The 16,269-nt window shown below is 62.5% G+C and overlaps 4 protein-coding genes across 14 annotated transcripts in view; 1 reads left to right on the forward strand and 3 right to left on the reverse strand.

Moving 5' to 3' along the window:
* Positions 1 to 6,553, reverse strand: part of CTNND1 (catenin delta 1) — a 27,117-nt gene extending 20,564 nt beyond the window's left edge. For 4 of the 8 annotated variants that reach the window (XM_063397797.1, XM_063397795.1, XM_063397796.1 and 1 more), the window contains exon 1: positions 6,293 to 6,553. The gene's annotated coding sequence lies outside the window, so the exon portion shown is untranslated. The remainder of the gene's footprint in view (positions 1 to 6,292) is intronic. The other 4 variants (XM_063397799.1, XM_063397798.1, XM_063397794.1 and 1 more) reach the window with 2 other exon arrangements.
* Positions 1 to 13,858, reverse strand: part of SELENOH (selenoprotein H) — a 37,448-nt gene extending 23,590 nt beyond the window's left edge. Inside the window, exons 1-5 of one of the 3 annotated variants that reach the window (XM_063397816.1) lie at positions 13,747 to 13,858; positions 13,254 to 13,433; positions 13,032 to 13,177; positions 12,846 to 12,959; positions 12,610 to 12,776 (exon numbers count right to left, since the gene is read on the reverse strand). In XM_063397816.1, coding sequence (XP_063253886.1) covers positions 12,859 to 12,959; positions 13,032 to 13,177; positions 13,254 to 13,408 — 402 coding nt within the window. In that variant the 5' untranslated portion in view covers positions 13,409 to 13,433; positions 13,747 to 13,858 and the 3' untranslated portion in view covers positions 12,610 to 12,776; positions 12,846 to 12,858. The other 2 variants (XM_063397815.1, XM_063397817.1) reach the window with 2 other exon arrangements.
* Positions 11,017 to 12,533, forward strand: BTBD18 (BTB domain containing 18). Its single transcript, XM_063397812.1, has 3 exons — positions 11,017 to 11,151; positions 11,435 to 11,571; positions 11,706 to 12,533. Exons 2-3 carry the CDS (start codon positions 11,442 to 11,444, stop codon positions 12,524 to 12,526), a joined length of 951 nt encoding a protein of 316 aa, XP_063253882.1. The 5' UTR covers positions 11,017 to 11,151; positions 11,435 to 11,441; the 3' UTR covers positions 12,527 to 12,533.
* Positions 13,859 to 13,970: 112 nt separating the features above from the next.
* On the reverse strand, positions 13,971 to 16,217 carry TMX2 (thioredoxin related transmembrane protein 2). Of its 2 annotated transcripts, XM_063397811.1 has the most exons (8): positions 15,988 to 16,213; positions 15,503 to 15,563; positions 15,228 to 15,341; positions 15,017 to 15,093; positions 14,836 to 14,942; positions 14,684 to 14,749; positions 14,446 to 14,575; positions 13,971 to 14,341 (listed from the first exon to the last, which is right to left on the reverse strand). In XM_063397811.1, exons 1-8 carry the CDS (start codon positions 16,174 to 16,176, stop codon positions 14,201 to 14,203), a joined length of 885 nt encoding a protein of 294 aa, XP_063253881.1. In that variant the 5' UTR covers positions 16,177 to 16,213; the 3' UTR covers positions 13,971 to 14,200. The 2 variants fall into 2 exon arrangements, with proteins under 2 accessions (XP_063253881.1, XP_063253880.1); XM_063397810.1 differs by having other exon boundaries at positions 14,446 to 14,749; positions 15,988 to 16,217.
* Positions 16,218 to 16,269: the final 52 nt, after the last annotated feature.

Genomic DNA, 16,269 nt, shown 5'->3' on the forward strand with positions numbered 1-16,269 from the left:
CAAGAACAAGTCACTAAGGAACTGGGACCAGGAGTGGAGAGAAGGGCAGGAGACAGGGCCCCCCAGCCCTCCAGCAACCCCACGTGGGGTCTCCCCATCCAAGGGGTACCTGGGCACCCCTTCGGCAGACAGGGCACCCTTCTCTCTTCCAGAGGAGACACCCTCCCCTCCCTACACTGAGCAAACAGGTGAAGTAGCATTTGGTGAGGGAGTGGCCAGGAGGGAATTGCCGAGATTAAGCCAAGCCAGCCTGAGGGAGCGGCCCAGGAGGAGTGGGACCCCCCTGGCCCCCCTCATCCCAGCCAGCCCGGACTCTCCGAGCAGGTAGGGCGGCCACGGGCTGAGTCAGAGCACAAACCACACGGGGCTGGGCTGAAAGCCCCGGCTCCACTCACTCGGCATGACCTCATATCAGGTGCCCGGCTCTCTAATTGCATGCGCGCGTCTGCTGGAGATGGTTCTGAGGGCCCTGCCAAGAGCTGTAATGAATGGGTGAAGGAAAGCCACTGGAGAAGCATCTGGCAGGAGCCAGGGAGTGAATCACAGCTGGAGGTGGGGAAAGGGGGTGCTGCAGCAGGGTGACAGCAAGTCCCCCAGAGTGCTCTGAGGCCCCACAAGGTGCACACATAGGCTGGCAGGAGCCAGCACTCACAAAGAGCAGCAAGGGACAAACAGGACAGCGGGCCAGCAGGACTCCATCCTACCCAGCCCCCTGCCCAACCTGTTTGCACCCCCAACTCTCTCACTGAGAAGCACCTTCCCAGGCTCCTGTGCGAGCTGAAGGGAAGGAAACCTGCGCTTCCTGGTCAGACGGGAGATGACATCGTGGCTTCCCTTTCCTGCAAGTTTCTAAACACGACGTCCTGCCAAGGGCCACTCCCCACTGCCCCTGGCCTGCAAGCAGACTATCTGGAACCAGGCTAGGAATGCCAGGCATGGGTACCACCACCAGGCCAGCTTCAGTGCCAGCCATGCTAACCAGGAGGTCAGCATGGCCCACCCAGGAGACCAGCAGCCTGGTCTTCCAGCTTGCTGGAAGCGGTCTGCCTCCAGGGAACACATCCAAGGGTTCCTTACCCATAGGGCAATCATGTTCCTGTCCAGGGCCAGGAGCATCCTATGAGGAGAGGGTGGAAGATGTTGTTTTCCAACCCCGTGAGGTTCTGATTGTGCCCACCATGCTCCAGAGATGAGTTGGTTACCTGCAGAGCTACAGCAGCACCAACACCATCACCCCAGCACAACATCTGCCCCCTAAGCCAGCTCTCCAGCCTCCCTCACACACCTCAGCTCCTTGTCTGCACAACTCCCTCAGAGCTCCCTGACACTGCAGGGCTCACAAGGCTCCTGAAGGCACCCCTGGGAAGCCAAGCATGAGTCCCCTCTGAGCTCTCAAGCTGCCAGAGCTTTGCTCCACAGGCCTATCCACCTGCCCTTCACAGGGCAGCTCCTCTTGCTCCCAGAAGGAAAATGGAGAAGGAAAATGAGTGGTTTTGCACTGCAGCCAGCTGCTGGAGACAGACCCTGGGCAGAGATCAGGGGAGAACAGGTGGCTCTGTCACACCAGTGCGTTCTGGAGCTAAAAACAGGCAAAAAAGAGAAGACAGAGCAAGGATGGCACAAAGCCAACCTGGAGAAGGCAGGCTCCCCACATCAGAGAGGATTTCTCCCAGGAACACCCTGGGCTCTCCACCTCCTCCCCCTCAGACCCCAATGAGCAGGAGGGGGACAACATCTCTCCCCCCGGAGCGAGCCAGCCTGCCTGCAGCCAAGCCAAGCATGGCAAGCAGCAGCCCTGCATGCAGCAACACGCTCACAGGAATGTGTTACTCCACTGGGCAAGGGGCCTGCCAGCAGCATGCAAACAGCCCCAGTGACCCACCCTTCCAGGTCGGAAAAACTCGTCTTTGCAGTTCCACACTCCCTCCCACCCACGGCAGATACCCACACGCAGCTCAGCACCACCGCCTCCCCCTTCTGACTGGGCCAGGGGCTGGGAGCACCGGGAAGGCGCTGAGAGAGCCAGGGGCTCTTCTCGGAACAGACCAGCCCCAGCGCCACACGAGATGGGGGTGGGAGGAAAACATATCGTCTGGGGACACTGAGACGCCTTCCTCCTGGACAGGGTGGTTCCCTGTATTCATCCAGTCCAAGGCCATGCAGCTCACATGGGGCCACCTTGCTCCCTCCCCCAGGTAACCACTCTCGCACGCAGGAAGTGTCTTCACAGTTGCAAAAGATGAGAAAAGGGGGGAAGAGAGAGCTGCCCTCCCACTGCCCACTCCTGCATGCTCCGGCTGCTCTCTCCCCATGCCTGGTGCCCACAGCCCAACCCTCGGGAACCCAGCAGTGGTAGGTACAGCTCAGGTGTGCCCAGGAGGGACAGTGAACTTTGAGCTGTATTTGCTGTGACCAGGGCCAACGCCCAGAGGAACAGAAGCAGCCAGAGCCAGGACAGAGGTACAGGAACAGCCCGTACACACATGAGCTCAGCACACTGCTGCCACCAACCCCAGCCCACTCAGGGGCATCTCATACATGCCCTGGAGCTGCAGATGTTTCTACAGAACCACCACCCTGGCCAAGCTATAAGAGAGCTCTTCCCAGGGCTTGGCCCCTACCCCAATTTGCCTGGACTGCTTGTTTGTGCTGGAAAGCCAGGCACACCTGGAAAAGCACCCCACCAAGACTGGTACCACAGCAGAAATTCCCCATCCCATCAGCACAAATATCTGGGCAGACCTGCTAAAATCAAGCATGGGGGAAGCCTGGCTCAGGTCCTCAGGCCTGTACTGGCACAAGCATTCCTGCAGTGGATAGAAGTGCTGCACTGCAAAGTCACCATGGAACTGCAGCATGAGGTTAGGGACACTGTCACAAGTTCCTGGGCACCCACCACTCCTGTCAGCACCCCCTGGCAGGGAAGCACATCTCCCTCAAGGCAGCAGGAGCCAGCAGGGAGGGCTGGGCAGCAGGGATCAGCTGTTCCCACCTCAGTCGAAGGTCCGTACGTGGCAGATGTCCCACTGCCAACCTCTGAGCAGCAGCTGTTCTGGGCTGGGAAGAACAGACGATAGCAGAGGTGACGGGCACCCTTGGTTAAGGGTTGGCCCATCCTGGCACCACGCCTGGCAGCTTGTGTTCCTTAGTCACTGGTTTGCCCCCACACCCAGCAGAGCCACCTCATCTCACCCCTCCTTGCACAGGCCGCCACAAGGAAGCACTACTCCTCACAGGGAAAAGTTGCTTCCTCCACAGGCAAAGGGAAACAGGAGGATCACACACACACACTGGCAATCACTGCCACCACAAAGCCCCCAAATAGGCTGAGGGCACACAGGAACACAACAGAGCACATTAATCCTGAGGTCAGGCCTCGCATGCAGGAGTCACCGGACAGGGCAGAGGGACAGGCACTGCTGTGCCAAACCAACACCAGCAGCCTTCCTGGAAGGGAAGGAAGGCGGATTAGCAAAAAGCACAAGACAGGCAGGAGCTGGACAGACTCATCAGCCTGCTGCTGGGGGTTTCCAGCACAAGAACTGGCTCTAAGAAACCATTTCCTCCCCGAAACAGCCTCCTCAGATGATATAAAGCAAAGAGAAGGTTGTGGCCACCTCGGAGAACTCGAGGACTTTGGTCGAGAGCCCGTAAATCCAACCCCTTTCCGACAGCCTAGTGCTGAGGCACATTCCTGAACTCCGTGCCAGAGGACAACCTCCTCCACTGGCCAAGCCCTGTGTCACATACAAAGTGCCTGAATTGCCCAGGTTCGGGTTTTGTCATCACATCCAGACAACACCTGCTGTCTTCTACTGACCCAAACCGGTTCCGGGTTCCACTTCTCTGTTAGCGAGGCGGGGATGGGACACAGCCACGGTGCTGGAGAGACATGGGTGTTCAGAGCCAGGAGAGCTCTGTACTTCCCTGGAGACAGCATCACCACAGTCTTGGGAAAGGGCTCTGTCCTTGCCAGCAGTAAATGAGAGACAGTTATGAGGGGTTGTTGGGAAGGGAAACCAAGAGCTTTACCCAGCACTCTCCCCCTAAGGCCACAGACACTGGTAAACTATTTCAAGAAGCCAACAGCCTTCCAGGCACGATCCAAGCCACACTATTATTTTCTGGGTGTCCTAAAGCCACCTCCACTGCAGATACAATGGGCCAAGGTCTTATCTCCGTGCCAGAGGCTGGAGGAGGGAAGCGATGAGAGGCAATCCAGGGACAGATGCCGGCTCCGCGGTCTGGGCTGGACCATTCCTCTGACTCCCAGCCCATCTTTAAGAAAGGGATGGCCTCAAGGGCTCGTCAACCACAACGATCAGGCCCTGACCTCTGCGTCGGAAGGGAGGAGGCTCACCCCTCTGCGGCAGCCCAGGCAAGCCCAGCACGCTCCACTGAGCGAGCGCTTTCATCCTCCCACCGCTTCCAGGAAGGTTCCGTACGAGATTCCAGCAACGCTGCACATGGCAAAGGACAGTGTCTGCACACTCAAGAGTCCAGCCAAAGTCAGCCAAGGGGAAGAACAGATCCTTAAAAACTGCCTTTTTGTTGTTGACAGAGCATAACCAAACACCAGCAGGTAAAGAACCTGCCTCAAGAAAGCCCTGGGCACAGGATGGAGCAGATAAGGTAACCCTGGGGAAGATGACTAACAATTTTCCCGCCTAGGCTCTTCCCACCAACCTGATGGACACTGTCCTGCTCCACTGGCAGGAGTCCCAGCAGAGGCAGGAGCCTGGGAGTCACCAGCCAGCCACTGACCCCACCTTGCCACATCCAGGCGAGAGGGCACAAAGTTGACAACTTCAAAAACAAGCTGTGAGCATGGCATACAGGATTCCAGCACGCCTGCAGAGCTGAGGACAAACTCAGCTCTCCACACCAAAGACCTAGTCAAGTCCAAAAGTATCTGTGCAAGGCAGGGAGGGCATCAGTGAATTCACAGGTAGCTGCAGTTCAATACCATCACAAGGCTCCATGTGCCCAGGTGCTCCTCTCTGGCTCACTGGGAGCTGGGCAGAAGCCTGGGTGTCACAACCCTGGGAGGGGAGCCTCCAGCTCCTGCTGGTCACAGGACAGCCCAGACCCCCCAGATAACGCCCTGTGAGTCCCATTGTCACCGGCTCCCTGGAAGGGCAAGGGCACCGAGCCCTTGGAGAGAGAGGGAGGCACTCCAGGAGGTCCACTCCTCTCTCCAACAATGAGAGGAAGCTTTGTTGTCCAGGCTCCCTCGCCCAAAGCCCAGGGCCATAACGGAGGAGCCCCACCTTTCTGCCAGCCCGAGGGTGGCTCGCAGATTCCAGCAGCACTCATGACTGAGAGGCACCCAAAACTTTCTCATACCGAGCTAAGTCTCCTCTCTGCAACGCTCCGAGGAGGCACAGGAATGTCCATGGTGCAGGGGAAAGCGATGCCGGGGAAGGTCATCGGAGAAGCGCTGGGTAGGGGGGAGGCAGCCGGGCTGTCGCTAAATGACAGTGCGGCCAAAGGAGACTCAGAACGAAGTGGCGGATGAGCAGACCCCCAAGGCCCGCTCCGGCACCGTCCTGCCTCCTCGGGCAGCGTTTCGGTGTCGCTTGTGAGCTCGGGCGGACGGGCCCGTCGGGCTGTTTTGAAGCTCAGAGCAATTCCATTAGGAGGAGCCGCAGCCCCACCCGACACTTGACCCCCCCGGGCACACCGGCCCCTTCCCCGCCAGAACAAAGGCGCAGGCGAACGACACACCGGGCGATGAGCCCCTGCGCAGACCGGCAGAGCCGGGGGCTGGACGCAGAGCCGGAGAGCCGGGCCATGCCTCGGCCGAGACCCCGCGGCGGGACCCAGCCCTGCTCCCCGCCCGAGGGGGGCCCGCCGGTGCCGGCCGCGGGAAGCTGGCACACGGGCCGCCTTTGTTCCGGGCAGGGCGAGCGGCGGCGGCCCCGGGCGGGGAGCGGGGCGGCCGCTCAGCCCAGCCGCCTTTGTGTCGCTCCCCGCGGGCTCCCGGGCGCCGCCAGCGCCCCCGCCAGGGCCGGGTCCCGCCGCCCCACCGGTCCCGCGGGGCGCGGGCGCGCCTGGCACGGGCTCCCGGGCAGGACGGGGCTCCCGGGGCCCGGTACCGACCAGCCCCGGCAGGGCAGCGCGGCCAAGCCCCGATCCGGCCCCGCCGGGCGAGGACCGGCCCGGCCCGGCGCGGCCCGCCCCGCCGCCGCCGCGGGGGCGTGCGGCGCCCGGCAGGCGCCGGCCCGCACCGGCTCCGCTCCCTCCCCTCTGCCCCCTGAGCGGCGGCACGGACGCCGCGACCGGGACTCACCGTGGCCGGGCTCCTCGGCGGACGGGCCAGGGGAGGCGGTCCCGCCCCGCGGCGGCACGGCCGCCTGGCCCGCTCCGCTCCGCGGGTCCCGCCGCGGCGGCGAGGCGAGAAGAAAGGCGGGCGCCCGGTGCGGCGGCGGCGCGGGTCGGGCCGGGTCCCGCCGGGCGGCGCGGGGCGGTGTGCGCGGTGCGCGGGGTCGGTGGAGTCCCGAGTCCCGCCGTGCGCCCGCGCCGCTCCCGCACCTAAAATGGAAGTTGTCCGGCGGGCGGGGCGGGGCGGGCGCGGGGCCGCCCCTGGCGTCAGCAGCCGCGACAAGGACGGGCGGGACCGGGGCGGGGCCGGGGCGGCTGTCCCGGTGGGGTCTGTCCCGAGAACCGTCTGTAGCCCGCGTGCTCCATCCCGGTGGGATCTACCCCAGCGGTCCATTTTCTCCAAACCGGGATCTACCCGCAGATGGGCTCCACCTCGGGGCCATGCCGCCCGGGAGTAGACCAGCTCCTCCTCAAGGTCCGGGTCTGCCCCGGCATGGTGCGGCAAGGGGGCATCTCCGGAGTAGAGCCTCCTCCGGTCTGTCCCTCTGGAGCGGCGGGAAAACAGCCTGTCCAGGGTGGAACTTGCCCAGAAGCAAGATTCCACGGCAGGACGGGCTGCAATACGTCCCCGGGAGGTCACCCGGTCCCCTCTGGCTCTAGGGAGCAGGTGCTGGCGGGAACCCAGCTCATCCTCAGTGCGGAGAGGTTCCCCTTCCTTGGGAGGCAAGGAAGTAACGCCGGGCTGGTCCCCATCGCGTGTTCCGGGCTGCTCACCTGGGAGAAGTCCACGTCCCCGAAGGCAGCAGTTTTCTGCCTCGTCCTTGGTCAGTCACCGGGGAGAACCCTGCCTGCTCCTGACTGCCAAACTCTCAGTGAGATAATGATAGAGAAAAAGAGTTGAGGACGGGTTTGGGTGGGACAGGTGATTCCTGGGGAAAATATGCACTGGGAGGCAGAGAGGATGTGATAACAGCCTGCAGATGGAGGTGTGAGGGAGGTGATCCCGAGCCGGTGGGGGTTGCTAAAGGTGGTGCAAAAAGGTGTAATGAGGCGAAATGGGATTTGATGCACACAAAGGGCACATCAAGGGAGATAATCCGGGCATGAGACCCCCAAACCCGCCCTGATGTTTGGTTTGTAAAATAGATCATCCAACCAGCTGGCAGCAGAGGGAGAGCTGGTCCACCCCTCCGGGGGAGGAGGGGGTCTCTCCATTCTACAGCAGGCAAATGGGACCTTCTCTCTGCATCCCTTCATCCTCGTTGTCACCCAAAACGAGCAAGCTGGGGCCCCTCTCAGCCTTGTGCCTCAAGTGAGAACTGCTCCCAGATTAGCAATAATCCCCATCTGCCTTTCCTTCCTCTTGGCCCACACAAGGAGAAAAGTGGGTGCATATCCTGAGTCTCAGGGACAAGGAAGGAGAAGAGGTGCTCTCAAAATTCCTTCTGGGAGGAAGAGTCTTTCCTCATTTGACACTTCCCAAGGGACAGCTCACCCTCAGGGAAAAGACATCAGGAACACCTTCCTCCTCCATCCCAGCACCACTGACACATCCTTCGAGGCCTCTGCCTAGGCAGTTGGGGCAGCAGGGTCTTGGAGGTTCACGCATGGTCCCAGCAGAGTCACACCCTCCCTCTGCCCTCTTCAAAGACCAAAGGTGCTCTTGCAAACACGGCTCTGACGCCGGGTGAGTGCCTCCTATCCCCAGGATGGAGCTGCACAGGGTTTATCCAGGCACTGGTCCTGCCCAGCCCTGCCCCAGCAGCTGGAATACCCGGCAGCGCATGCTTACTCTGGAAGGCAGGCTGGACCCTGATCCTCCAGCTTCGGCTCACTCTGCAGCAGGTCACGCTCTTGTTTGACTATAACTCCTGGGGCAGGGGAGTCTGTCCCACTGCGTCCTGGGAAGAGGAGAGATGTGTTACTAGCATGGGAAAGTTTCCCCTCTTTTACAGTAATTGCTTGTAATAACATCTTGCACATCCCCTTTCATCCTACAGCTGATGCCTTTCCCAGATGAGACGCCCAGAAGTGCAGCTGCCACCGGAACAGAGCAAGACAATTTGTTTACAAGGCAGGCTCGTGCTCTCAGCGGCCGAGGGCGGGAGGAAGGGGAGGCTGCCGTCTCCGTGTCCACACAGGCAGCTCAAGGGGACGGCCTGCATTGTTCCAGGTCAGGATAACAAGGCCCTTCCGCAGCCCTTTTCCTATGGGAATCCCGACAGGTTGTTGTCCCTCTATGTACAAGGGGAAGTGTGGCACCAGGGGGGTGAAGCGACTCATCCGTCGGACGCCACTGCTGGAGGGGGTGAAGGAGGGAAGTGGAGCCTGACAGAACTTTTCAGCTCCAATTGGAAGACACCAGGACACAAAGCAAGCCCAGAGCCCACCCTGACCCCCTCCCAGTGCGACTCCACGTGCTTGGTGTTGTCCCTGCTTCCCACTAGCCTCCCACTGTGCTTGGGCTCTCCCATGCCCACAGACCATCCTGCTTTCAGCTGGCTGCAGCCCATCATGCCCTCAGGCTGTCAAATTCCTGGTACATCTTTTGCCCAAATGTATAGGTGACTGAAGTGAGCACAGAAATCTCTTTCCCTCCCAGCCCCACAAGGATCTATTGTCACTTACAGTCTCTCCTTCCTCTCTCCCAGTGCCTTTCCTAGCTTCAGATCTTACCTTCATCCATCCCTTTTGCCACTGTGCAGGGTCCAAGGTCTCTCTGGAGGGCAGAGACTCAGAGGAAGGTCCTGTCCTGCAACACAGGCAAAGGGGACATAGCTGAAAATGATCCTCACTATGAGACTTGAGATGGGAATTTCCTTTCTCTTATAAAAACTGTCTCAGAAACTGCTGATTTGAGGGCTTGGGAGACACTGGAAAGACAGGATTTGTCCTGTGAGGAGGCCTCTCCTCCTATCAATAGCAGAGGGAGCCTGAACAGCCAGCACAATTGAGGCCTTGCCTTCTCCTCTGCAGTGAATCCCACCAGGAGATAAGCCCCGCCAGACATTCCCAACCCTCTGAGTCACCCAGGGCTGTGCCAAGCCACGCGCCAAGGGCCAAGGACACCGGCTATGCTGCAGGTCTGCAGCCTCTGAGCACCTGAAGGTGGACAGAAAGATTGAGGGTCTGACACATTTCACAGTGAAAACTGCAATCCCATACTTTTTTTCCAGGAAAATCTGGCAGCAGGAATGGAGTTTAGAGAGAGGGGTCAATGGGACAAAAGGCTGCTGGGGATTTTTCAACTATGTTATTTGGATCTGGATACTAGTAAAAATGACACCCATAAAAGGTCTCTTTTGTGTATCTACAATGGGAGGGGTTCCTGGGGTGCCAGTTTGAGTATCAGTGAATTTTAAGGGCAGACAGGGCCACTGGGGGGGAGAAGCAGTGCTGCAGCTGTTGGGATACAGTGGAGTAGGGGCTTTGCCTGACAGGGACTACTGCTGAAACATGAAAACCTCGACACCCCAGTCCTGCTTGCTGGAATGTGGCTGCCCCCTGTCCCACTGTGGTCCCACTCACTGTCACAGGCATCACTTCTATGGCATCTGGATCCGTGCGCTCCCAGTGAGGTCAGGCTTTCCAGGCGACAGCTCTGATCATTGTAATTCCAAAGGATTGCAAGGGGCGGGGGAGGAAACATCTCTATTTTCCTTCTATTTTTATGAGCATATGATAGCACTTTGATATGAAATTACTTGTTTTGCTGCATCTCTTGGTATTCCAGGCTGGGCTCCAAGCCACCCGGGGGCAGTGACAGACTGCCAGTGACCTCAAAGGCCCAGCGCCAGCCACTTTCTTCCTTGGTTTGTGTCCATTTTGCACACAGCAAAAACAGAGAAGAAAAACCACCCTCACATGTCCAACCAGATGAAAATCCCTCTGCAAGACCACATTTGAAGACTTGGTAGAGTTAACATCTATGGCGACATTCAGGCTCCTGTCCTTCTGCAGCTCCTGAAATTTCCACTCACTTGGGCTGTAGGAACAGCCACTGTCTCCAGGCAATGGGGATGGATTATAATCTTTGTTCGTGTATGTGGAGTGACTGACGCAGATGTTTGTACAATGGGTGCTTTATAAAGTGACAAAATACTTTCAAACTAAGTGGGCAGCATCACTTGCTTGAAGGATGGCTCCCAAAGTACCATCAATCCTCCCCTTCAGAAGCCTGGGGCACGAAAACACTGTTTCTCACATGCAAGGGCACAGTGGAGTCTGAAAATCCAAACCAAGATGCATCGTGGGGCTCTGAGCTCTTGAACCCAGAGCTGCTCCAGACATCAGGAGCTCCACTCCTTCCCAATTATCGACCTCGTGTTCTTCAGTGCCACCACTGCAGTGACCACGAGCAGCCCCGGCCTGGCTGTTCTGTCCGTGGCCCGATGAGGATGAGGAGGGATGAGGGGCAGACCCTGCACCGCAGGCGGTGGCCGCGCTCGGGCCTGCCCTCAGCGCAGCCGCCATCACACGACAGAACACGAGCCGTGCCTCCCGCGCCTGGGCAGAGCAGGGGCACCGCGGCTGGGGGCGGGCTGCCGGAGGGGTGGGTCACAGCAGGCGGGTCTGCACCGAGCACCGCTCCCGGTGCCGCCCCACGGCTCTCCCCGCCGCTCCCGCCATCGGCCATTGGCCGCCGGGGCGCGATTGGCGGCGGGACGGGCCAGCGGGCGGGGCGAGCCCGCCGCGCCACGTGAGGCCGCGGGCGCGAGGCGAGGGCGGGCAGGGCCCAGGTCTCGGTCACCGCTCCTCGCTTCTGCGCCGGGGCTTCGGGACGCACCCCCGGGGCCCTTGGGCGGCGGCCCGAGCCCCCCTCGGCAGGTACGCGGCGAGCCCGGGGCGGGCGGCGGGGCCGGGCCGGGGGCGCCTCGGGCTGCTGCGGCCTCACAGCGCCCGCTGTGGCGCCCCCTGGCGGACGCGCGGAGGGCGGGAACATGCGGGGACAGCGCGGGGACAGCGCGGGCCGTCCCGCGGCGGGGCACGGCCACACGGGGCGGACATCGGCGCCGCCGCATGCCAGCCCCAAACCCTAATAAGACAGACTGAAGAGGGCAGGCAGGCGCTGGTCCCCGAGTCCCCAGCACGGCGCTGTCTGTCCCTGCAGGACGCCCATGGGTTCTCCCCCAGCGCCCCCGCAGCTGGTGTACCGCAGCACCCGCCTGCTGCGCACGGCCTTCCAGCACCTCCACCAGCAGCAGCAGCGAGCCGACGTCTTCTGCGATGTGGTCCTGTGGGCTGAAGGTGAGCGGGCAGCACTGCTGAGGGAGGGGCCACCGCGCCCGGGGAGCTGCGGGCAGGGTCTCTGCAACCCCCTAGGAAGGACTGGGGTGAGCAGGAAGGGCTGCAGGGCAGTAACGGCCACTGTTGCTTTGCAGGTGAGGCAGTGGTGGCCCATTGCAGTGTTCTCTCCGTCTGCAGCCCCTTCTTCATGGAGCAGCTGGGCCGGGAGCTGCCCCCCCAGGGTTGCAGGGTGGTGCTGGAGCTGGCGGGGCTGAAGATTGGGGTGCTGCGCAAGCTGGTGCGCTTCTTCTACACTGCTGAGCTGGAGGTCACGCAGGAGGAGGTGCACGAAGTGCTGGCAGCCGCCCGCCGCCTCCGTGTCACCGAGCTCGAGTCGCTGCAGCTCTGGGGAGGACGCCTGGTGAGGCTGGGACCCCAGCGGCAGCTGGACCGCTCCTGCCTGCACTCCACCCAGGAAGTCTCCACCTTGGCGACACCTGTCACAGCTGAGCCTGGTGGTGCCAGCTTTGGAGTGTCCCCCCAGAGGCAGCCACGCTCTCTGGGGCACGCACACCCCAGCCCTATCGGGAGGATGAGGCTGCGGAAGGTGGAGAGCTGGGGGCGCTGGGAGGTGGTGCGGGAGGTGCAGCCCTCCCCCGTGCCTCGGGCAGTGGTGGTGGGTGATGTGGGGGTGACAGAAGCACAGCCTCCCCAGGATGTGGGTGCACGGGAGCAGGTGAGCGAGTGCTCCCCACCCTGCCAGCCCACCAGTGCAAATGGGATGCAGCAGCATGGGGACTCCCCGGTGTCCCAACGGGGCTGCCAGCAAGCAGTACCCCCAGAGACCCCTGGAAGTGACACCGAAGAGGAGGAGGTGGATGTGGGGACAGGGGAGCTGTTCCTGCCCCCTGGCACAGTCTGCCTCTGGCCCTGTCCCTCGTCCGAGTCAGAAGAGGAGGTGGATGTCCTCACCTAAGCGGGGCTGGCTCTGCTTCTTCCCCCACTACTGCCTGCACCCCTTGGGCTGTGTGTCCTTGGAATAAAGGGCTGGAGCTGTGGTGTGGAGTACTAAACTTTATTGGAGACTGGGGAGACAACAGGCTGTGCAGGGAGCCGGCAGTGGCAGAGCTGCAGCATCAGGGACGGGACTGGGGCTGGCGGATGCTCCCCACTTAGTCTCGCCTCTTCATGGATGCTCGTGCCGCCTTGTACCGGTCCTGGCTTGGCTGTGGAGAGAGGGAAGTTGGTCCATGTTGGTCCCATCCCTATCCCCTCCTAGTCCCATCCCCACTCACCTGGCCAATGCCTCTATGCCAAGCTGCTCTTCAGGGCTTCCACTACAGTCTCTGGCTGCGGGAACTTGAGCTTGCGGGGGGGCCCCTTCCCGATACCGCTCCACAGCTCCACGGCTGCAGAGATAAGCGGGATTATGGCATCGGGGGGGCCGGGGAGCCCCCGCCGCCCCTCAGCCCAGTACTTACTGCTGCCGTCCTCCTTCACCAGGGACACCTCGAAGCTGTTCCTGCGCGGCGGCCGGGGGTTGATGTCCACGGGGAGGTGGGCCATGGCCCCGCGAAGGGCCTCGCTCACCGCCGCCGCGTTGCGCCCGAACACGCGTCAGCTCTTGCTGCGGGGACACGGCGGTCAGCGACCCCGGGGGCACCCAAGCACCTCCCACCACCCGCGGCACCTCGGCTGCTCACCAGTGCTCGATGACGACACGGGGGCCGACGTCCCCGGGGCTGCCCTCGTCTTGAACCTGGGCCCGCGCTCGCTTCTGCGGAGCTCCCGCTGTCTCCGTTGCCTCGGCCGCTGCCGCCGCCCGCTGGGCTCCGCGCTTCCTCCCGCGGGGAGCCATCCCGGGAGAGCAGAGGCGGTGAGGCCTACGGCGGATCAGGAAAAGGGCTCCAGGAATGCTGCTCTGGGGTGAGAAGGGATCTCAGGTACCCCGCTGTCAGGGGAGCGAAAGGTGGGTCTCTGTGGGGACACCGCTGTGGGAGAGGGCCAGGAAGGGCCAGTCCCCTGCGATGCGTCACCGGGGGAAATGAGGGTCCCCGCTGGGACCCTGCTGTGGAGGGCGGGAAGCAGCGCCCCAGGGATCCCGCCAGAGTCTGTGTCTGCGGAGAGCAGGGAAGCGAGGCCGCGGGGAAGGGAGGGGACAGGAGCGGGGCCTGGAGCGGCCGCGCTGCCTCCTACCTGCTGCTGGCCACGTGCCTTGAGCGCGCGCCGCCTGGGGGCGGAGCCGGAAGGGGCGGGGCCGAGGAGGGACCCGGAGACCGCTGCGGGCTCTGGTTCGGCCCGCGCCGCCCCAGCCAATCAGAGCGCGGGGGCTCAGCAGGGGCCCCGCCCCGTCAGCAAGCCCCGCCCCCATAGGCGGTCCGGGACCGGGAACACGGACACAGGACACGGACACGGGCACGGCACGGCACGGACCGTTTATTGTCAGCGATGGATGAGAGCGAGCGTTAACCGAGGCGGGGCCCCTCTACCGCCCTGCCCGCACGGGGCCGGGGGGCACCGCTGCTGTCCCGGGGCTCAGCCGGGACAAGTCCCCACGGAAAGCAGCTCCGGGCAGGGCCGGGCGGGCCCGCGGGGCCAGTGCCACCACGGTGATGGTGACATAGTGATGGGCGACAGTACAGGGCGGCTTCTACTTGTCCTTCTTGGTCTCCTCCTGAGGCGCAGCCGCTGGCACGGCTGGGGGCTCCTCAGGCCCCTCTTCCCGTGGCTTCGACTGCTTCTTGGCCTTCTGGTAGAGCTCGTTGAGGTTGAACTCCCGGATTACATTCTCCTGTGGCCAAAAGGTGGCGTCAGCACTACTGGGACCTCGTGCCCCCCTCTTCTTCCCAGGCACAGGCAGGGCAGGGGAACAGAGGGCTGGAGGGTCCCACCCACCTCAGAGAAGGTCCAGGACACAGCCCGGCCCTTCTTGTCGATCTGCGGTCGCCGCATGATCTCTGTCCCACCCTGGAAGAGGATGAGGGTGGGCAGCTGCTTGGTGAGAGGCGAGGTGCTGACCTTGTACCTGTGGCAGGACAAGCCAACAGTGACCCTCAGGCAGCCAGAGGGGGCTGGAGGGTCACAGGGACTGGCCCGGAGTGGGCCCTGCTTGCCCAGGCTGTGTTCTCCACACCTGGTGCTGACGTCTGTGTACCGGCCCACATCTACCTTCCCAAACTGTAGTCCTGAGCAGTTGTACCTGGGCAGGATGGGGACATTGGCTGTGAGGGATGCAGGGGACCACAGGCCCTGCTACCCACCAAGATCCCAGTGGGTGCCACTCACTTGAGAGAGAGGTCGGCGAAGATGGGGGCAAAAGACTGGCACTCACTGGACCAGTTGGCAAAGAACTCAACAATCCACGTCACCCGCTTGTCCCTCTCCAGCTCCTCCTGCCACAGGGGCATGGGGTTAGGGGTGGGTGGGCAGAGCCCCCCAAAAACCCCAGGGCTGGGGAGATACTCACATCGATGGTCTTGTCACTGAAGTATTTGATGTATTCAGGGCCCATGTAAAGGGGTGGCTTGCAGGTCATCAGGAACACTGCAATGACAGTACCCTGAGCCCCCCAGTGCCAGGAGGGCCAGGCTGGGCCTGGGACAGAGCTCCTCCACCCTAGAGCAGCGAGGGGGAGCCAGCACAAGGCGAATGTAGGGCAGGAAGACATCCAGGCTCACCTATGCAGAGCGTGAGGTAGAGCAGCCCCATGCGGATGTCGAGGCGGAAGAACAGGATGGCATTGGCCACTTTGCTGAACATGAAGATATTCCCGATGTGCTGCTCCACGGTGACTGCGACGCGGAGACAGGAATAAAGGGTGGGGCCAGATTCCCCCAAAAGCCTGGGGGTAACTTCTGGGAGGGCTGGATCTGGTCTTCCAGATGCCACCCCACTCAGCTCCTTGGAGGAGGCCCCATAAGCAGCCCCAGGCCCCCATGTCCCCCTGACTCACTGGAGCGCCGGTTCTTCATCATGACAATGGCACTGAGGAACATGAGGATCTCCACCTCCCTCTGGCACAGAGAAGGGACAGCATGAGCTGCAAGTGCCCAGGACACCTTGGAGCCACGCCTGGCCTGGCCTGGCATAGAGACCTGTGCCCATGCCAGGCCCTACTGGCCCCAAGGTCCTGCCAGAGCCCAGAGCCCCCATCCCTCCCAGGGGAGAACAGCGAGGAGAGGGGCTGCTCCGCGGCGATGGGCTCGACAGTGCCTGGGGGTGCCTCTCGGCTGTAGGGGGACACCGCAGAGCAACGCCAAGGACTACCGGGCATCTCCTCCCTCAGCCGGGCCGGGGTGCTACGGGAGCCAAGCCAGGGCCGGGGTGCGGGGACAGTCCCGGGGACAGGCCGGGGATGCGGGGACAGGCCCGGGGACAGGCCAGGGCTGGGGTTGCGGGGACAGGCCCGGGGCGAAGGGACAGGCCGCGACGCCTCACCCAGTCAAAGTCACACGGGTTACCATCCTCCCGCTGCGAGGGCAGGCCACGGCAGAGCGGCGGGACCTTGCGCACGATCAGGAAGGCGGCGGCGAGCAGCGCGGAGAGCGGGTAGTAGGGCCGGGCGAGCCATCGGCAGAGGCCGGGCAGCCCCCACAGCAGGGCCAGCAGCGGCGCCACCACCGCCATTTTCCCTCCGCCCCGCTCCCTGCCGTAGGGGTGGGGCCTCCCCGTGCCGGCCAATGGCGAGCGGCGAGGCGGGCGCTCCCCTGCGGCAGCAGA

Source organism: Prinia subflava, chromosome 5 (genome assembly GCF_021018805.1).
Source record: "Prinia subflava isolate CZ2003 ecotype Zambia chromosome 5, Cam_Psub_1.2, whole genome shotgun sequence".
NCBI classification, from domain to species: Eukaryota; Metazoa; Chordata; class Aves; order Passeriformes; family Cisticolidae; genus Prinia; species Prinia subflava.